Raw genomic sequence first — 14,348 nt, 5'->3', positions numbered from 1 at the left:
GTGGGGGTCATAGGGACACTTTCCTTTACCCGTCTCGGTCTGCTCATATGGCAGGGTTTGCTCCTCGGCCTGCAACACACATTATGCTCATTTATTTCACGGTTCTCTTGCACAGCCTGCTTTCTCTCTCTCTCTCTAACTCTCTCTCTCTCTCTCTCTCTCTCTCTCTCTCTCTCTCTCTCACACACACACACACACACACACACAGATAAGGCTAGTCTACTTTAATGCCATTGAGGTTTCAAGTTTAATCTCATAAAGAAGAAGAGTGTTAAAATCCTCTGAAAGCGCCATGTTCTTTCAGCTTAACATAACCACCTCACTATTACTTTTATAGGCTTAGCACACACACACACACACACACACACACACACACAAATACATCATTCTGGGAAAAACAGTGCACCTCATGTCAACACTAGTGTGAAACTCTCCTCCCAGGTGTAATGACCTGTTCCGATCTATTATTTAAACAAATGTGACTCAAAGGCAGTTTCGGGTTTTAGTAATCAACAGCTCACTGTATGTCACACAAAGGTCTGCCCAAAGTCTCCCAAGTGACAAAAACAATGAGACTAAACACTGAATACACATCAACATTTTGAAACAATATACATAAGATAAGCTGATGATGACTGTCTTTACCATGTGAAAGAGGTGGATGGGGATAAAGGCACAGTGAGGGCTGAAAGCGCCGGTTCCGCAGGCGTAAAGGTGTGTTTGGTTATAAGCCTCCAACACTCGTAGGAAATTGGCACACTCCAGCTGATGAAAGGATAAAGGGAAAAGGTAAGGTCCCAAGTACCATGGGCGGATATGTGTGTGGTTGTGTGTCAGTGTTTGTCGGTGTGTATCATACCTGGGGGTCTTTCCCGGCCATCAAACAGTCACGGATCCGACCTGGGTTTGCTGGCCAGTGAATCTGAGATGCAGCAAACACAGAGAGGAAGGGTAAAGACTGATATATACTACATTCGTCACTGTCCGAAGAAAAACATTGTCGATTATTACATTGACTAACTGATTAACATACTCACTCACTCACTCACTCACTCATGTTTAACAAAATGCTTCAAACGATGTGATACTGAGTGCTTTGCATCAGTGAAAACAGCATGAATCCTTGTAAAACAGTATGAATTATGAATTAAAATAATTAACAGGCAATGTACTGTATATATCTGATTTTTGTGTTGATTTAAATGATTTTTAAACCTGTTGGTGTATTATTATATTTGGTGAGTCAGTACATGAGGAATGTCCTGGACTCTAGAGACATACTAAACTGGCATGTGTGTTTTTTAGATTTAATCTGCATAAATACACTCTCATTCATGTAGGGGATGAAAGCACAAGCTTGTGCCCGCACACACACACACACACACACACACACACACACAGTTAGTCATGTAAATGTGGAGGGCTTGTCTTAAATGGAAGTTTTGATAAGATAAGAGTATGTCTGCTACTGAATTCTTGAGCATATTTTACTGGTAATGAAGCTGTTCGTATCTGTGTGTGTGTGTGTGTGTGTGTGTGTGTGCGCACTTTGGCATAGCACTGCAGAGTTACTCTTCCTCTCCCACACACACACCGCAGTTCTGTCACTGGTATAATGTGCCAATGGCTATGCGGCAGAATTAACCCCTTTACCTTGAGGATAATTACTGAGTTGTTAATCTTATTATTCAGTGAGTACTATGTAATTATTATGTAAAACATGTGGAAACAAGATTGAGGAATTAAAGACCCTCAGGGATTAAATATGTAAATCATACTCCTTGCAGTCCTCGCTGTGTGTACGTGTGGTAGACAGAGTGTGCAAGCACCTTGCGGGGAGGGTGTGTAATATCATCCAGGCTTGTGGACAGGAGGTAGTCCTTCATGCTGATGTAGAGGCGACGGCCATCTTCGTCTGGCAGCAGAGAGTGGAGGTCCACTGCAGACAGAGGGAGAGAAAACAACCTTCCACTCCTCACCAGGTCTGTGTTTGAGAGAGAGAGAGAGAGAGAGAGAGAGAGAGAGAGAGAGAGAGAGAGAGAGAGAGATATTATATCATTATACGGTAAAATAACATCATTAAAACATCATAATAAGTTTTGACTTTTCTGGAACCAACTATTAATAGAACACTCAGTAACTTTGCCTGCTTCTTGGTTCATTTTAAAGCCCTGTATGCAATGGTAGTAAATCCCTAGAGTGAAATAAAGGCTTTAGAATGAAGGTCTCCATGCAGATTAGCCTTGATATTCAAACAATTTGGCCAAACCTCTTTACTCAGTGGGAAGGACAGAACACTATTTGTGCGATGAAACAAGTGGACGAGTGCAGGCGTTGGATCAGTAGGACTTATAGACCTACTACATCATAACTGAAATAGCAGAGACTCTGGGGTTTGTTTAGACTGTGTTTGAAATTTGAATCATTCATCATCCACCGCCATGTCACCTTCTACAGCGCAGAAAACTTCAACCACCAGGGTGCTGGACAACAAAACTGTCTCAAACCCAGACACACACACACCTTTCCTGTAGCACCAATCACAGTCACACGTGACATGTTTTGTGTCTAAAGTTTGTTTCTTTGCTTTTAGACCACAGTTAGAGGGAAATAACAAAAAATGAATGAAATCCTTCTCTCCCCAAATCCTTCCTCTACATCAAACATAAAGTAGCAAACTTTTTGGAAAAACATGCAGCTTTTGTAGCAAACACTTTACAAATTCAGGACCACTTTGCTGACCAGACTATGTTTGCCCTGTTTAACTTGCTTTCCAACCCAGAAACACACACACACACACACTCCCACATACACACACTCAGGGATAACTGAGGACAGGAAGCCAGACGGTCAGTCTAGAAAAACCAGCTTAAAAACATTAAACAAACGTCGAGATTTACAGATGTATGGGAGCGCTGATGACAGACAGACAAACAAATGTGTCAAAAGATGGAGAGATCTGATGGAGAGATTAAAAACACACTGAAAGACTGTTTAGCAATTGATTAATGAATGACTTTCAGAACACAACAACAGTAAATCAACCTAAAGCTGGATACAGAACATGCACACAACATTACACACACACACACACACACACACACACTCACACACACACAAAACAGAGTTTAGCTTCAGATTGCGACCAAATATAGACAAGTCACATTCAGGTTCATTAAAAATATCTATTTATTCATTCATCCATTCATTTTCATATACTTTTCTTCTGTAACAATTTAGTTCCTTAATACTGTTTTCACATTAAAGATGACAGTAAAATAAATTCAAAGCCTATTATGTTTCTTACTTTAAAAAAGTCAAATATGTGTAATAGGCATATTTATGAATCATTCATCATTGGGCGCAAGGCACAGGAACACACCCTGGAGGGGGCACCAGTCCTTCACATGGCAACACACACACACACACAACATTTTTTGAGTCACCAATCTACCTACCAACGTGTGTTTTTGTACCATGGGAGGAGACCAGCACACCCAGAGGAAACCCACACAGACACAGGGAGAACACACCAAACTCCCCACAGACAGTCACCCAGAGGAAACCCACACAGACACAGGGAGAACACACCAAACTCCCCACAGACAGTCACCCAGAGGAAACCCATGCAGACACAGGGAGAACACACCAACTCCTCACAGACAGTCACCCAGAGCGGGAATCGAACCCACAACCTCCAGGTACCTGGAGCTGTGTGACTGTGACACCTACCTGCTGCACCACTGTGCCACCTCTATTTGTGAATAAGTATTTAAATAAATAGATAATTATGTAAAAAAAATGGACGCTGACATTTTTCCATATCAGGAAATTGTTAATAATAACAAACACATTCAGAGAAACTATTGCAGTACATCCAACAGTAAAGGAGGGATGTTACATCTTTTATATAGTCTATTACAGTGTATATATTACAAATATAACAGTCAGATAATTGGGGTTAAACCCTTTCACATACAGCACACACACTGTGGTATGAACCAAAACCAACGGTGCGCAGAGTGGGGGTCCACACAGACTGTATGGCCCTCAAACAGACCCACATGCACACACACAGACATTCCTCACTCAATCTGAGCAGCACCAGCTGCACCCACTCCACCCTTTTCCTGGGGGCAGTTGCTGTAGCAACAATTACCCTGTCAGCCCTTCTAGAGTGTGTGTATACTAATACCCCCTCTGAAGGATTAGGGCTGGTATTCCACCTGTCTCTCTGCTGAGTGTGTGTGTTCGTTCAGTTCAGGACGCTTGATAAAAAACCCTTTAACCACTAGGTGGTCTAAAGGCTAAAGCAACGTAACCTTCGACCTCCAGTGGTTTGATGATTGACCTTTTTGACCCTTTAACCTAAATCAGAAAGTATGAGGAACAAATACAGTATTGTGCATTTCTGAAAATGTCTAACTTGTACTCAAAGCCCATTGGAGCTGGATATAAACAAAGGAATGGTGTCTGAAGGTAAAATATTTGGATGCGTTAACCCTCTACCCACCCATCCACTCCCACTCTGAAGTAGAGGGCCCTTCACCAACCCATCCGTGCCAGTCTGACTGGGTATGGATGTTCGTCATTTTAGGGGCAGCTGGGGTTATTTATAACCACACAGTTTGCTCTGTGTATGTGTGTGTGTGTGTGTGTGTGAACATTAGATTACCTTAGTCATGGGGGAGACTGAGGTTACAATATGTGATTAGAGCAAATGTGTGGCGTGTGATAGAGCTAAGAACATTCCTGCATCAGCAGACACACACACACACACACACACACACACAAACAGACAAGCTCTCAGTCACATCTACTTCAGATGATCTTTTGCTGAAAAGAAAGTATTGTGTGATAGAGTTCCGCTTGGTATTCAGGAGACTCTGCTGCTCCCTTTCAGCACTTTCGGGAAATAAAAGAACACCTTTAAGGGCATTATATAATGTATATACAAGTAATGTGAGCGATAAACTACTGGACAAACCTTTATGTGTGGAAAGAGGTAGGTAGTGGGAACCTATTTCACTCTCTATGTCACATACTCTATGTAAAATGATAGTAGAAGAATAACTTTGGTTCCTATGGATCCTGTGGTTCCTGTGGTCCCTGTGGTTCCTGTGGTCCCTGTGCTGTTCAATGGTGGGATGGTGGATTTAAAAAGACGAACCTGTTCTATAAAGAATGTACTAGTTGAACTGTAATAACCTGGTGGGTTTTTGTTCCTCCTCCTCAGGTTATTCATGCTTGGTCATTTTTTTGTTTCTGCTCAAATCATTATTTCAACAAAGCAACATTACGTCAACACTGGTTTAGGCTGCTGTGCCCACATCTATGTCAGTATCTCTGAAAACAATTCAGTTCCACTCTGTGACCGCTTGAACTCTCCAAAGAGCAAAGCAAAATGAGTGACAGCAACATACAGCAACATCCGACCGGTAGTTTATCCGTTGTCGGGCGGCTTTGGCGTCTGCCAGGGGAAAAAAAAAACGATACAGATTTGTCTGAAAAATATCCTCCCCCAAAAGACAAGGGCAAGGACAAAGGCAAAGCCCATTTTTGGCAGAGCATATTCAGCCCATATAACACTCTGGAAATGGGACTCCTGTTCAGCTTGAGTGCGTGTGTGTGTGTGTGTGTGTGTAAGTGTGTGTGTGAGAAAGGCTGACAGAGTATACCATGTTTTCATGTGCGCTGTGTATGTTGCCTCTGAATGGGCAGCCCTGTCTGGGGCAGCATTCCCTTGGGGTACAGGTTCCTATTCGCGCCGTTAAGGAGCGGTGAAAAACGGGACACACTTCCTGTGGAAATGGGGTTATCACTTCCCCAATTACAGCCCAATTAGAGAGAAGAGGTCTGGAGATTAGGGCTGAGAAACACACACACACACAGGACATGGGCTCCCATGTATGTATTATGTATGTGGCATATGTAAAATATACAGTACGTCCAAGAGTGTTTCGATACCACTTTTAAATAGTTAATTCAGCCAGTCAGCTACTTTAAGCCAGACTGACTGTACCTATACAGCCTGTAAAATACGTATAGCATAGCAACACATGAGACTAAGGCCACCATTCCCAAGACCAAGTGTGAACTAGAGGTGTGTACATTTCCTTACGTGTGTATGACTTTTGCACAGTACTGTATATATACGGAAATATATTATACAATAACAGGTCCCATATGTCTGGTACATAAACCCTACTATTGTAGCCTATGAGCATTAAAATAAGCATGTTGCTGTCCTGATATCAGAATTGGTCCATATATTTTATCTTGAAAAATATATTCATATAAATCACAGATACACCCAATTAATGAAAACACATTGTGTCAGAGCACACACCAACCAGAAGCAGAGCAGCCATAAACACACACAGCCAATGTCTGGATTTTCTCAGCTGTTACTCACACACACCTACTCAGCATGACCTACAACCTTTCCTAAATTTGAGCATAGATCATAATTATACCCTGTCTCACACATATGCACACACACACACAATCCATCTATTATATCAACTTCCCCTGCCTGTCATAGCCCAGCACAGCTTCTACCGCTTTACTTTGACTCATTAACATCAGCAACATCACTCTTACTCTCATCTCATTCTTTCCATGTCACTCTTCATAATTCAGTTGCCCCATGCCGCAGAAATGACTCCTGCTGTTGGGCTTCCAGAACCTAATCTACCTCACTGTCAGTAAATTGACAGTGTTGGCTGCCTGGCTCTTTTCCCAGTCGCTTTGTCACATACCAGCAAACCGCCCATCTGTTGTGTAGCAGCGTCGAGTTCTTAAAGAGATCCCTGACTGTTAAGATCGGTATATCTTAAAATAACGTGTAACATGTGCTTAAATGATACGTCCAGATACCGTTACACTTATACGTGTGGTGCATGAAACAAATGGAAATTGGGCCAATTTCATACTGTGATGCTATTATACGGGTGTGAGGGAGTAATGCTCTAGCTCTGTATATGAAATATAAATATGTTATCTGTGGGCTAGAGCGTTTATGTTTAATAATAAATGTACTTTGGTTTCTGTAAGAAATCTTTCCGCTATAAACCCCTTAATAAAACTTACACATCTTTAACGTCAGGTGCCCATTAACACTTACTGAGTGCTAAGACACTTCACTATGATTCATGGTCAATATTATTAGAAACAATAGTTAACAACTGGGGCAGCTAGCAATCATTCATTCATTATCTGTAACTGCTTATCCAATTCAGGGTGCTGTGGGTCCAGAGCCTACCTGGAATCATGGGGCGCAAGGCAGGAATACACCCTGGAGAGGGCGCCAGTCCTTCACAGGGCAACACAGACACACACACACACACTCACACCTACGGACACTTTTGAGTCGCCAATCCACCTACCAACTTGTGTTTTTGGACTGTGGGAGGAAACCCACACGGACACAGGGAGAACACACCAACTCCTCACAGACAGTCACCCGGAGCGGGAATCGAACCCACAACCTCCAGGTCCCTGGAGCTGTGTGACTGCGACACTACCTGCCACCAGCTAGCAATCAATTCAATTGATTATTTGCAGCAACGCATCCTAATGATGAATGAATCAAATACATTTCACAGATTTCCCTGTGATTTAGTGAATAAAACTAATTTAAAGTTCATTCATTTCTAAAGGTGTTCAAATCTAAACACACATCTCAAAAAACATCTATCTCTGTTCCCAATGCCAAAATCAGATGAAGTGCAATACTCAATGCTGCTAATGTTCTTGTGAATGAACGCAATCAAATGCTCACACACTAACTTTTACGGAAGAGTGAACACTCTTATTATAGCAAAGATGAACACTCTTAACTTCATTAAAAACTATGGGAGGACAGGTGTCTACAAACCTTCTGAGATAAAAATTGACCCAAACCTGACCAATCAAAGTGAGCTCTAATCAAAACCTGTCAAAGCACTGATTGAAGAGAACTGTATGATCTTTCTTTGACTACAACAAGACTGAATAGATGATCACTGAGAGTGGAAATGAACGGGTGCCAAAATATCATCTCGGCTTGAAAAACAAACACATGTCGGAGAGATCCAAGAGCTGCTGCACTGTGATCCCCTCTCGCTGGGATCATGCTCTAGTGGTGACAGTGCTTACATTCGTTTGAGTGTTTTCAGCATGTGTGTGTGTGTGTGTGGCTGGGCACAAACTACCAGATGTCAGTTATCAATTTGGAAATCAGGCCAAAATGCAATGATCATTAGTGTGTGTGCCATGTACACACACACACACACACACACACACACACAGGAATTTTACACAGTGGGAGAGAAGGGGAAGCATCATTAAGTGATTAAGACTTCGAGGTCAGGATTTGAGAATGCGCGCACTGATGAAGAAATCAATCTTTGATGAATAGAAACAGACACACACACACACACACACACTTGCACGCACTAGACATGAGCCAAGTGCACATTATACCACAAACTGTGTATTACATATGACACATTTGCACACATTAATACACATTTATTATAAATGAAAAACAAATATTACTGTAAAAACAAAGCTGAAAATAGTTAATAAGCTCTAATTAAAGTTGTGTCCTTGTTTTCTCACTGATGCCCCCAGCCACTGCATTTTCAGTGCATTTCCATCACCCAACTTCTTATTAACAAAAGCATTATTGATCTAGCAAGCCAAGTATTGAATGAGAACTATAAATAACACTGAGCTGCCACAAGGAGAGGTCTGAGTGGACACACTGCCGAATAAAATCATTCCTCATTGTATTATGTACTGTACCTACACACTATAGCTTCTTATATGTTGTTTCCCAAGTTGCCTAAGACTTTTGCCTGCTGCTGTATGTGTGTATGTGTGTGTAAAGCTGACAGTCATCTTACCTGAGTGTGAGAACTGGAGTCTGGGTTGAGATGGTTTCCATGCTCCCATTACAGTGGGAGCCAACAGCAACGCAAAGACCACAGACAACATCCTTGTGATTGTGACACACACGCTGGATTCAAACTTAACACCACACGCAGCTTCAGCATAAACACACACTCAACAGCTAGTGCACACACAGATATGTGCATCACACACCTCCTGCTGCGGGTGTGTGTTTTTCTCCACTGTGCAGTGAAACCTAATACAGCCTGCTTTAATATTCCTGCCTCCTGCTTCTCCTCTGTGCACTCTCTACTTTTGCTTCTCGTCTGTCCTCCTGCTACCTCTTGTCTTTCCTTCTGTGCAGTTGTATCACTGGCTCTTTGGAGTGGAGTAAGAGCTGCTGTCTCACTCTGTCCCTCTGTGTCTGTCTGTCTCTCTCTCACACATACATTCACACTCTCTTTTCTTCTTCTTCTGGAATCCCTTGTTGTGTTTTATAGTCAGTCCTCTCTTTCCAGTTGACGTATCTCCCTCTCTCTTTTACTTCCACTCACTCCTCTGTAAAGCATGAGGGCACTATTCCACGCCTCTCTCTCTCTCTCTCTCTCTCTCTCCCTCCCTCCTCTATGTGTTCTTAAAAAAGGGATGAGACAGTTGGTGTGTGCCTTTCATCTCATCTCATTCTGCATCTCTCCCTCGCTCCCTCCTTCTCTCCCTCTCCCTCCCTCTCTCTCTCTCTCTCTCTCTCACTACCACACCCACTCTTCCTCTCTTCTCTCTTTGATTCAGAACTCTTAACTCACTGATTATGTCTCAAAATCCCTTTCTCATTTTCTCTCCACTCTTATCTCAGTTTCACAAGCACTTGTGAGCTGGGAACACAGTCATATTCCCTGCCCCAAACACGCAGACGTGAGTGCCAAAGTCCACCGAATCTATCCACAGCGACTCAGCAGTCCCTGAGAGAGGGATTAGCGAAAAGCCGACACACAGACAGCATTAGTGTGGATAGGCAGAGGAAAACAATACGAATATGGCAGGAAAAGGCAAATAGGGAGTTGTGGTTACAGACTAAACCTAATCAGATTAAAGGGGCCGTATCACAGGAAACCTAATTGTCTTACGTAAACATTAAAGTAGTAGTTTGTAGTTTGATGTAGTGTTTTACACTTCACTCTCTGGTCTATACAGACAATTAATATGAAAATAAACAAACTCTATTAGAACAGATTATATACAGAAATGCTTTGAATTAATTGCTTTTGTGATGTCATAATTACATTTCCCTGTCTGTTTGATCTACAGAGTCTTCACTCATACCTCATACCACTTTCATCACAAGCTGAAGAATAATTGCCATATCTATAACTGTAATAGCAACTGTAATATTTTAATTGTCTTTTATTATTATTATTATTATTGAATGCAACTCTTATAGTATGTAAACTGTCTAAATGGGAAGATTAACTGCTTTCTAGACAATGGTCTCGAGTTGATACTGAGCATCTGCTAACTGATACCAGACACAACTCCAGCATGGGTAAACAAACATTACTCACTGCTGCCTTCTAAAGCCAACAGTATACTTCAAATGAAAACAATGCTTTGGAGTAAAATTCAAGCATCAAAAAGATCCTTTAACCAAAACAATGCAGTGCTTTGGGTTAACAATGTGTAATACGAGTTCTTCCCTGAACAGAACTCATAATGTCTTCAGAGACATCGCTCAAAACACAACCGGTCCCAATACACATACCGTTTCTTCACTGGTATATAAACATAGCATGAAAGCTAGCACTGCGATGGACTGGCGCCCTGTTTAGGGTGTGTTCTCAGCATGTGCCCAACGCCTCCACTGCAAAACTTGCTCAGGATGAAAGAATTACAGAAAATAAATGAATGAATGAATGAATGAATTAATTAACTAATTAAATTGTGACCAACCTAACAGGTTATGCTCAGCTGTTAATGATATCTGTTAATAATGTGTTGTGTAGTGTCTTGCCCAAAAGAAGCCTAGGCAGAAACACTGCTTACAACTTTAATGTGAATTAGCAGGAAGACTTTCCACATAATGCCACAGTGTTGCTTTCTACACAGTAAAAGAGCCTACGCCAAACCAGGCCTTTCTTATTTATAAGGCATTTGCTGCTGATGTGTTTTGGTCTAAAATTTGCATCAGCTTTTGTGTAAAACACTAGAGTGTATGAGAGAGACAGTAATGGTGCATGCTGAACGGGAAAATATGAGACAGCAGTGACGAGAAATCAAACATTTTGAAGGAAATGGTGTGGTGGGTGGGCGAGAGAAAGCTCATTAATGTGTAACAGAGAGACAAGAGCGAGACAGTATTTGCAACAACCACAGCAACATTAATGTCACTGTGATGCACTGTAACTCCTGACAGATGTGACCACATCGCCCTCTAGTGGAAATGAAAAACATCACAAACTGTAGTCACCAATTATTTTCTAAAATGTGGCTATGCTGTTAAATGTGCCATTCATTTTTTTCAGTGTTATGTCTAAGGTTAGACAACATTCAGTGACTATACAAAAGGTTTACCTTAAAGGCTAAGCACCAGCGATATGAAAGTGTCAAACAAATAAATACAGTGGAATTTGAGTTCCTAACTTGTGTTTATTGATAGTCAGAAAACATGTTATTTCTTACTAATCCAAGGAACAAGGTTTACAAGACCGTTGCCCCCCCCTCCATCGGAAACTCTAATAGGCGTCTTGCCTGTGACGTAGATGGTGGACAACACTCTAGAAGCTGCACTTAATTTAATGCAAAATGATGAAAAGGTGTGTTGTTTTTGGCTGCAATAATTCAATGTACAGTGGGACATCTGTGAACAAATGGCTCAAAGATCCCAAAATATCCAGAAAATGGACTAAATCTGTCAACTTTAAACGGGTACTTTGGAAATTTAGCTAGCTAGATACAGTCAGTCCTAACGGTGTTTTACCGCGGCGTTGTTCAACTGTGTCCACCAGTGACGTCACGGTTGCGTTCAAGAATTTCCGTAGCGAGCTAATAATAATTAGCTCATACTTATTCATACTTATATATGTCAGTAACTAAAATAATGTGAAATATTAATGGAGGTCCATTAAGTGGTGCTTAGCCTTTAACAATGATTAAACAATGACTGACATATGTGAAAGAGCAATTTTCTATGTGTAGAATTGCATGATTATTGCATGACTAGCTAGAATATCACCATCCACTTTTTTTCCTTTTTTAATTACTGAGCGTTGTAAGAGTGCGACAGGAGCATTTTCTGTAAAGTAGTTTTTACATGTTTTTACTATTAGCGTCCACAATTGTGAAGAAACCTGCGACGTTTTTCGTAGCTGTAGTGTGTGTTATTTAGGTTTTAGTGTTGTTTGTTGAGTTGTTATACGAGGAGGGTATTTGTGTTGTTTGGTAATCCACCGTCCATATCTCACCCTGCGGTGTTAACTCAGCGATAAACATCATTCGGATGAAAAGGGGATTAGACTGCAATAACGTTACTTGGGGCTAATCTTCTAGTTTATCTCTTAGTTCAACAAGCAGCACAGGACAGAGGCGATATTAGTCAGGGTGGGCAAGTGAATTCAGTAAAAATTAGGGGCAAAACGGAGCATCCTTTTTCTCATATAATATATGCGTCAATATCATTTACAGTTGTTTACAACCCAGTAATCATTTGGCCGTTGATTAAACGTTGAAATAACGTAATGACTGCCGTCTAATCAACGTTCTCTTACGGTTGAAATTAAAAAGTTGGACGTCCATTGACGTTATTAATTGGTCCCGAAATAAATTACTTGTTTAAAACACATTTTGGACGCCCACTGACGTTATCGATTGGTCACCACTTATTAAGATGTAATTTGGACGTCCATTGACGTTTAAAATATGTCCTTGACGGACAGACTACTTTTAGACCTATTTTGAACATCCAGGGACGTTCCTTGTTTACTGGATTACCATACAGTAATATAATAATTTAATAATTTACAGACAGTTTAAATTACTTTTCAGTACGATATTTACAGACCTTGCTGTTGTATGTAGTTTACAAACGTTCACAGACCTTAGCCATTTTCTCAAACAGCTTCAGAAAAAGCGTTTGTGTTCAGCCACCAGGAGGCGCTTTAAGATCAAAGAACACAACCCATCCACTGAAAATAGCTGCAGTTAGAACTGTTCATCAGAGATTTCTGAACACGTTTGATCAGGAGCGCTCTGGACCTATATAACAATACGAACATTTTTAAAACAAATTCTGAACGTTTTAAAATCACTTGTATGTACAAGGTCAACTAGACAAGTGGGGTTTTTGGTGGTAGATAAAAACGAGGTCTGAATCTACAAATGTATTTCTAAGCACAACTCGGAAAAAAGTTTTAAATTAAAGAAAACCTACAGTTAAAGAGGTGTTTTTCTGTGACATAATTGACACAAAATATTATGGGATTAAAAATGAATTTATATAACCAAACAATAAAGAAAACAAACAGAAACAACAAAACAAATAGGAATTTGAGACTTTTAAAACACAACGTTTAACATTTATCACTTTAAAAATAATATCTGAATTTTGTGTACTGATTAAGATTTGGCTTAATTTCTTCAGATAATCTTCAGATTAAGTGCTAGACAATGGACCCGAGCAAAGACGATAGATGCTATTTATAGAGAGGTAAATAACAGCACATGTATGGAGAGAATGACTCTGAAGACAAACAAAAATAGCCTTAATAAGGTCTCGTTGTCATGCGGGGAAAATCCGTGACGTTGATGAGAACTAGCTGAGCGACGCGCGCTCCCGTTTCTGTCAGCTGTCCTCTCTCTCTCTCTCTCTCTCTCTCTCTCTCTCTCTCTCTCTCTCTCTCATATACACGTGTTCTAAGCTCTCCTCTCATTGGCGGAGAAGGATAAGGATGAGCTCATTGGTTAAAAATAGTCTCGCTCTCTGTGGCTAAATATAGTCGTGTATAAAAGGACAGAGTTTCGCAGAGGCGCGGTGCACTACTGTGGCGGAGCGGGGGAAGACTACAGCAGAGAGAGAGAGAGAGAGAGAGAGAGAGAGAGAGAGAGAGAGAGAAAGAGAGAGAGAGAGAGAGAGAAATGAAGATGAATCTGACTCTGATGTTAGCACCTCATTTGTAATATCCCTACTCAGATTTAAGGTCAAACCGAAACCTGAATAAAAAGCTCGCTCCAGTCGCTTCAGAAAAGGCGGTTTCCGTGCTCTCTCTCGCTCCAGAAAGAAAGATATGTAAAAGGCCGCTAGCTTTTGCTTTCTTCGCTGCGCGTTTGCTGGGTGGGGTTAGCATGACGAGTTTCCTTCCTGAGGTGAAGTGAACCGAGCTTTTTCCCCTCAGAGCCGAGAGCAGCCTGTTGCCATAGTCTTTTGCTGACTACATGACTGTGAACTGTTTGTTCACCACACATTATGGAAGTGAAACAAGCAG

The 14,348-nt window shown here is 41.2% G+C and overlaps 1 protein-coding gene across 1 annotated transcript in view; it reads right to left on the bottom strand.

The window, feature by feature from the left end:
* The window catches only part of sema3h (sema domain, immunoglobulin domain (Ig), short basic domain, secreted, (semaphorin) 3H), a 21,952-nt gene extending 12,516 nt beyond the window's left edge, over window positions 1-9,436 (bottom strand). The window contains exons 1-5 of the mRNA XM_066643552.1: window positions 8,892-9,436; window positions 1,830-1,984; window positions 860-922; window positions 646-765; window positions 1-69 (exon numbers count right to left, since the gene is read on the bottom strand). The exon at window positions 1-69 is cut by the window's left edge and continues 25 nt beyond it. Coding sequence (XP_066499649.1) covers window positions 1-69; window positions 646-765; window positions 860-922; window positions 1,830-1,984; window positions 8,892-8,982 — 498 coding nt within the window. The 5' untranslated portion in view covers window positions 8,983-9,436. The remainder of the gene's footprint in view (window positions 70-645; window positions 766-859; window positions 923-1,829; window positions 1,985-8,891) is intronic.
* Window positions 9,437-14,348: the final 4,912 nt, after the last annotated feature.

This window comes from Hoplias malabaricus, chromosome 14 (genome assembly GCF_029633855.1).
Source record: "Hoplias malabaricus isolate fHopMal1 chromosome 14, fHopMal1.hap1, whole genome shotgun sequence".
In the NCBI taxonomy this organism is placed as follows: Eukaryota; Metazoa; Chordata; class Actinopteri; order Characiformes; family Erythrinidae; genus Hoplias; species Hoplias malabaricus.
The sequence above is the reverse complement of the archived record's forward strand: the minus strand, read 5'-3'. Positions and strand labels throughout refer to the sequence as shown.